The 7,947-nt window shown below is 32.8% G+C and overlaps 1 protein-coding gene across 3 annotated transcripts in view; it reads left to right on the top strand.

Annotated features, from left to right (window-relative positions):
* The window catches only part of LOC119840798 (lysophosphatidylcholine acyltransferase), a 47,866-nt gene that overhangs the window by 9,754 nt on the left and 30,165 nt on the right, over positions 1–7,947 (top strand). For all 3 annotated transcript variants that reach the window (XM_038367552.1, XM_038367550.1, XM_038367551.1), the window contains one exon: positions 3,193–3,338. In XM_038367552.1, the coding sequence (XP_038223480.1) occupies positions 3,193–3,338 (146 nt within the window). The remainder of the gene's footprint in view (positions 1–3,192; positions 3,339–7,947) is intronic.

Here is a 7,947-nt window from a genome sequence, read left to right as displayed (position 1 = left end):
TGACAGATTCGAAATTCAAATGTAATATTTTTTTATAATTAAGTGTAACAGTATTTATGGCCAGACTAAGTACATTGGTATAGGAATACGGCTTTATTTAGTACATTACATTTATTTAGTACAGTACATTAGTACTGGTACTGGTACTGATAATTATTGATGCTGTTGGTGAAATTTTTTAATTGCCAAGTAAGCTGTATAATGTACATGGATGTATATATTATACACTAGCGGTCCGCCCCGGCTTCGCCCGTGGAACATATATATCCTATATCCTTCCTAAATAGATGGTCTATCTAACTCGGAAAGAATTTTTAAAATCGGACCAGTTGTTCCTGAGATTAGTGCGTTCAAACAAACAAACTCTTCAGCTTTATAATAATAGTATAGATAATATAAAGGATTTGCGATTTGTCTGTACCTTATGCTATTAAACAATCTATAAAAATAAATGTTTGGGTTCGATTTATAAAAACGTGTTTTATATCTGTATTTTGCTGGATCAGTTTGTGTGAGTTTTATTTCTTCAAACAATATAAGTATTTATCTCTCTTAATGTTTACCACAACCTTCAATTTCATATAATTTAGGGGATTGAATTAAATGTTTAATTGCGTAATACTTAATATGTAATAACTATTATATATATTTTACTTCAATATGTGGAGACAGTAGAGCATTATCAATAGAAAGGTAATTGAATCTTATCAAACAGTTTCAAGTTCCTGATATCAAGATTACAATGAGGAGAAAACACTATCGAAAGCTATGTCAAAAGGCTCTTAATATTATATTCTATTGATAAGATAATTGTAATGAGATATAACAGGAGATATCCTGATAGTAGACTTTTATTATTATTTAACTTACCACAGCAGAGTCTGTAGTTAAAATATAAATTACTAGCTGCGCCCTGCGGTTTCATCCGCGTAAGTCTGTATTCCGTTGGAATATCGGCATAAAAAGTTGCCGATGTGTTATTCCAAATGACCAGCTATCTACGTACTAAATTTGATTGCAATCGGTTCTGTAATTTTTGCGTGAAAGAGTAACAAACATACACACATCGTTACAAACTTTCGCATTTATAATGTTAGTAGGATAGGATAGGATAGTTTTAAAGGCGCCTATAAACCCTATCTCACAAATTGAATTCTAGTATGAGGAAGTAACAGGTACAATCGGTCAAATTAACATCACAACTATACCATTGAAATTTGGTTCTTAATGTGTTGTGCGAAGGTATATTTTAAGCAGTTTGTGTTACGAATACAAACAAAGTACAAACGAAGTAACAAATATTTATTTCTTGGTGAATTATCTAATAATATAATCGTCTTGTTATAAAACTGCTCTAAGTAACATATATAATTAGTTATTCACTTAATACGAAAATTCTTTTCAACTAAAGATATCAAAATGAGGAGGATTAAAAACACGAAAAAAACACGCATATACGAATAATTACAACACAAAAATATTGAGGAAACTCAGGAAAATGGTCTAATACACTGATAATTTTACGCTTGGTTTTATTATAACCGGTTTTGCTTCTCAGTTGAGGTGGGTCCATCGTGAAACAACACTAATCACAATATGGGTAAATGGAATCGCTTTCCACACTGGAATTAGTACTGCTTTAAGACGATACGGTTACCTGTTCTAAATTCATAAAAAATGTATAATCCATTTATATTATTAATGTTTATTCATAGTGTTTAGCGTGCATGAATTATTATTCAATTATTGTTTTTAATCTGTTATAATGTGGGTTATATAAGAATTGGCTTTGAATGTAAATGTTTAAGGAAATAACTGAATATAAACAGCATCGGAGTGGATAGATTCAATCGTAATCCTTCGTATTTATTAAGTAACCTGTTGTCCTACAATAAAATTAACGTAGACTTACTCTAGATTAAACTTTATGGAAATGTATGTTTGATTTTGTAATATTTCTTCACAAAGAGTTATATTTAAATTTTATAGTCCTATAACGAAAAATAACACTAGTTTCAAAGCAATCAAAAGCATTCGGATTTCAAATATTCACGTTAATTTTTCTTAAGCCATATTAGCTAAGCCAATCAGTGATATTACCTACAATTTCTATTGAGGTCACCGTGTAATACATTCTTTACCATTAATCATTAATGGCAACATAATCGTAATTAAAACCAAATTATTTGGAAATAAAAATCATCAAACTATGACATAGAAATCAACAATTAATTGACCGCATCTATGAATGTGGGTTATGCATATATGAATAAATTTGAAGTATACTAAAACTGAATAAAAAAGTATATAATTAAAAAAAAAAAGGAATACGTAAACACCTCTATAATATGAATAAAACTTTGAGTTTAGGCTTTATTTCTTGTTATAGATACAGTAACATTAATTTATGCCGTTGTAACATCAATAAGGTGTATAATGGCGGGTTTAAATGTATTCAGGCGCGTGTTTTCAAGAAAAAAAAATTACACAAAATGTCGTATTCATATTTTCACGTTTGGATAAGCACTTTTAACCGGGTACCACGCGACCGACGCCGCGGTAGTCGTTTATAATAATAATAAAACCGTAGTTACTAATTATTACATTACAAATGTATACGCGCCTCGTAATTCAATAATTGTTTCTAATTTGTGACCTCCACGCTGCGGTCAAGATCGAATTTCAAACTTCGGAAGGTCAGTCCACACGCAATAGCGAAATGGCTTACGGACGCAAGTGCCAAAGAGTATTTTTAAATAAAATGACCGAAGTGCAACAGTGGAGCTGGGAGTGTGTGGGTTTCGGTGAACCAAGTATGCATTGCGTTTGTGATTGATATAAATAAACATACAGTTCGTTTTTTAAACCGAACCTTGGTACAGTGGTTAACGCGTGAGCGTAGAGCCGAGGGGTCCTGGGTTCGATTCCCGGTGGGGACGCACAAAAAAAATGTCTCGGTCTGGTAGGACACAGAAGGCTGATCACCTACTTGTCTATAAAGAAAATTGATCAGTGAAACAGATGTATATCACCTGCCCCATACACTTCACTTTTCGTTTTTTAAAGAATAGGACGAAAGAAGCCTACTTCTTTTACATTTTCAGCTGTAAAGAATCTTTTTCCATAAGTCCAGGTTCACTCATGACCATTCTGTCGCTGTAAATTGATTGTAATTTTGAATTTTATTTCCAGACGGCAATTTTCACGGTAATCCTGCTGCCATTCCGAGTGATCGTGATATGCTACCTGATTGTGACGGCATGGTTCCTCGCGTGCATCGGCCTCTATGGTCTGAGCGAGGAGGACCTGAGGAGCAAGCCCATGACTGGATGGAGGAGGTATATTATCTGTTTCCCTAATAATACGGTTTATATCATTGTTTCAGTGTCATTCAGACGGATGCAGATATCTATAGGGGTGTATTAAAAAATTTGTCCTTCGACGCAAATTTGCTGCTATAAAAATGTATTAATGAAATATTTCCTCATTATCTTTGTGGTTTTAATGTTGGCTTCAATTGATATTTTGGGTCTACTTAATTGCATTATATTTAAAATTTCACTATTAAATAGAGTATGTAAAATTTAGCTATAAGATATGCCAGTTATGGCGATGTCTTTTCCAATTAATTTTCTTACAACTTTATGAAGAATGTTATCCAGTTATATCTACAAATTACTCCCGATAAATCTGATCTCATTTAGTAGTTATATCGTCAAATAATGCATTTACCCTGTTTTATACTATTTCTTATCTAGTCGGTCATAAAAAATCGTTAATGTGTTCTCTTTAACATTAATTTCTAGAACAAACGAAAAATTTAACTGTATTTTAGAGGCTCTTCCTTATTTACGGAAAATATATGCACATATTAAGGAATTTTTCAAGGTGCGGTACGAATTTTTAAAAGGTTACTTCCTTGTCATACATTCGTCTTGGAGCTAAATCTAGACATTTTAAGGAACTAGTTTCGATTCGCGACATTGCATTCGAGTTTTGCATAATTTTACCTTGGATTTGTTGTGTTATTTTGTTGATGTTAATTATGTTAAATGGCATATTGCATCATGGCTTTTACGAGAACTAAGATATATCTGTTATAGGATTGTTGGAATGATGTAATGTAATAATAGATTGAAGTAATTCATATTATACTAAAAGGACGCCTTTCGATCTTCCATCATTAACGTAGGTAAATTATATTTGGTTAATAAAATAGGTTGATATTTAACATAAGCATATTAGTTCTGTCGGCCTTTGAAGTATTCTCTTCGTGAGATTATTATGATATTACGATTTATACGGTATATAGAACTACAAAGATGAAACGACGCAAATACCAAAAGACGAAAGGTTAAAATATGTAACTGATGCATGTTTTGGTTAATGCATATTTTGTTTAAAGACGTTGATTACCTGTTAATGATAACTTATGGAGCGTACTTTGTAATGTTTAATAATTTACTTATCAACCCTGATAACTCAATAAAATAAATTATTTATACTCATTAAAACTCATATACAGAGTGTTTAATTTACACGCACGGTCTATAAACCTGTATAAATTGCCCTCACCAAGTCGAGTGTTAAATGGAATTGTCAATCAGAAATGCAATTAGCCGAGCGGTGATCACATTCAAATAGATTCGGATCGAGAAATTGATTTCGTTGTTCTTATCGGTGAGTGTATTGAATTGTAACATATAAGCATTCATGTTGGTTTGTTCCGGTGAATGAAGATTGTAGACCTCATCTTGAAATTGCTTTTATTAAACATTTTTAATGTCTGGTCAAGCGTATTGATCGTGTATTTTACTGTATCTACTCTTTAGTTTTTCGGTTACTTATAATTTAATAAATAAACTAATGGTGTATAATCCAAGGAATATATTTATGTATACAGGTTTACAAGGATTTAGAAATAATAAGGATACAAACCTTAGAAATATGGTGCTGTTTGATATGATATGATATTCAAATTTTACTTCCTCTATCTTCTATGATTTTGTAAGTACTCCGGTGCGAACTTGACCCAAATCGTGAAGAAGCATACTCTTAGCAAGGTCTTTTTCTGAAGATTGTGCACTAATTAAATTTTTCCTTTACTTTTTTTATGTCATAGCGGGCAACTGAGCTGGTGGTTCGCCTGATGGTAAACGATCACCACCGCCCATGAACATTCGCAGAGGCTCAGACCTCTGAGAATGCGCTGCTCGCTTTTAAGGGATAAGGGATAAAGAAAGGATTGATGACGATACAAGGAAATAGGCCTGCGGCTCCCCACTCACCTTACGAAACACAGTAGCAAGCTATTATTTCACGCCGGTTTACTGTGGGGGTGTGGTACTTCCCCGGTTCGAGCTGGCCCAATTCGTGCCGAAGCATGCTCGACTCCCACAATAAAATTAGTCATGCAAGTCTACATTTGTTATTAGTCATGCAAGTCTGGATAGTTGTTTTATCAGCTGGACTTTATCTTACTTTGGCAGACGTCCACTCTCACGGTACAAGATATATTATACTTGAGTAGCAATCTCTATTTAATTAACATTGGTAATACGATTTGGTAATAAGCATAGTTATGTCAGACCTTCGGACGTTAGTAGTTGATGACATGTATACATTAACTCAAAAATAAAAAGGTAAACATTTAAGTGCTTAAGCTTTAAATATAATAAACAATTTAATATTAATCTTTTCACCTTCAAAATTAATTATTACGTTTGAGTTTTTATTAAATGTATAACCTAAAATCTTACAACGCGCATGCAAACCACGTAATGGCGTAATAACTATATTATTTTTGAGGAGGCCAACCTCATATTTCGAAATATTAAAAGTTTCATATTTTATGAAACTAGAGATTCGGAAATTTCAGTTTAATTGGTTCAGTACGAGGCCTCGCGAATTGCGCAAACTTTCAAAATACATACTATTTAAAAGTAAAGGCACTATTTGGTAATTACTTAGCTTTAAGAGTAAAGATAATAATCATTGTAATAATGGAATGTAGCCGCATTACGATTATCTTACTAATATTATTAATGCGAAAGTTTTTAAGGATGTGTCTGTGTTTGTTACTTTTTCGGATTATTTTTTACAGTTTCGGAGGAATATGGTAACTAACATTGTGACACAGAATTATTCATTGTTATTGTTGTTGAGAATAAACATTGTTTCGGTACGTAAAAATATGTCATTTAATTCCAACAACAACAACATCGAGTGCCAAATATCATCTTCCCGTCAAATATTATTTCCTGCATCGCGCATATTTCTTGTTTTAACTTCTAATAATCTAAGTTTCGTAAGAGAAAGTGCTGTGGCCGGACAACAAATAAATACTCTTGTTTATTGAAAGATTTTCACAAGTAAGTCAGCCAGGCGCCTCTGTATTATAAGCCAGAACACGAGATGTATCTAAAAAATATACAATGACTACAATTATATCATGACCTTTACGTTTGCAGGCTTTTGTTCTATTGTCTTATATCCGAGCTTAAGTCTTTGTTCGCGTCTAGTGCAGAAATTAGTAGCTTTCGTATAAAAATACGCTTATTTTTGTGTAGTGCTTGTCGAGAGCGATTCTGTTACGCGACGTGGATAGACTGAGGAATTTCAGTTAGCAAATATTTTAGTTTTAAGTTAGTTAACAAATTGGATGCAGTATAATGAAATTACACTGAATAAATACTGAATGCGAAATACGAATTCAATTCTTAATACGGTGGTTTTACGCTTGATTCTTTGTTGATAAAATGATAATTATTCTTAATACTTTAGAGATTAAATTAAGAAAATGTCAATTTTAGTTAGCATCGTATTTGTGTCATATATAAACGAGTAATGGTTTATATTATAACGCTCTTAGTTTTCTATTTAACGTTTTTCAATAAAACAACTATGAACATCACAATTGCCATTGCTAGAAAGCCCGATTGACGCAACACCCAACTCATTTGAATTATAAAAGAACAGAATAATGAGATAGGTGTATTATTTAAACAATACATTGCTTCATTTATACAAATTCCACACTATAAGATAGAACAAATCAGGCAATGTATAATGTGGCCTTGAATGCGCCACAATTCGCACGGCTATTGTATGCAGTTTTTGTAACCTTAATTCGAGTGGAGATTGGAGCGATGACTTGAATCACTTTAGTAGCTACTTTGTATATCTAAAAGTGATTACATACTAGCTTTATTGTGTCATTGACATTAATGATTGATGACTTCTCTGCTATCTCCTTGGCTCTCTCATTGATATCTTCAAGATCGTTAATACCTAAGTCAGAATTCGTGTTTCGTTTTCTTAATTTATCAATTTTGCTGGTTCTATTTTACTATTTTACGTTTTCATCTGTGAAACCTATTTTTATGGGAAATAAGAAATCACTTGACCACGATTATGCCTAAAGCTAAGGTAAGATGTTGCCCAAGCTAGAACGCCATCGACTAGAAGATCACTCTTCTCTCAAAGATATTATAACTGTTTGCTCAATATTTACATTTATAAAACCATCATCACCTTGTTACTCATGATAAACAATACCAATATAATTATACACTATCATTATGTGTTCCACTTTCACCTAGAAGCTGAGTAGTGTGTTTATCAAAGGCCTTACTTATTTCATTTGATAGTTTTTTTTCTAATTGTCATTGTAGTCGATCGGTTTTGAATGACGACGTGATATAACTTTTTACACTTTTACCAAAGCTTTTTTCACTTTTTACACTGTCGGAGGCCTGTTTTTTTTTCTTTTCACCCTTCCCAGTTCATTTCGTCTTTCCAGCCGTCCTTACTCCCTTTCTGTTAAAAGCGCGCATTGTTCATACGGAGGAGTATAATCTGCCATTATGATTGGCGTTTGTGGACTATGAAAAAGCCTTTGATTCGATCGAGACTTGGGCCGTATTAAGGTCTCTTCAGCGATGCCGC

Source organism: Zerene cesonia, chromosome 7, assembly GCF_012273895.1.
Source record: "Zerene cesonia ecotype Mississippi chromosome 7, Zerene_cesonia_1.1, whole genome shotgun sequence".
Lineage (NCBI taxonomy): Eukaryota > Metazoa > Arthropoda > Insecta > Lepidoptera > Pieridae > Zerene > Zerene cesonia.
Note: the sequence above shows the minus strand (reverse complement) of the source record. Positions and strands in the feature narration are given on the sequence as shown.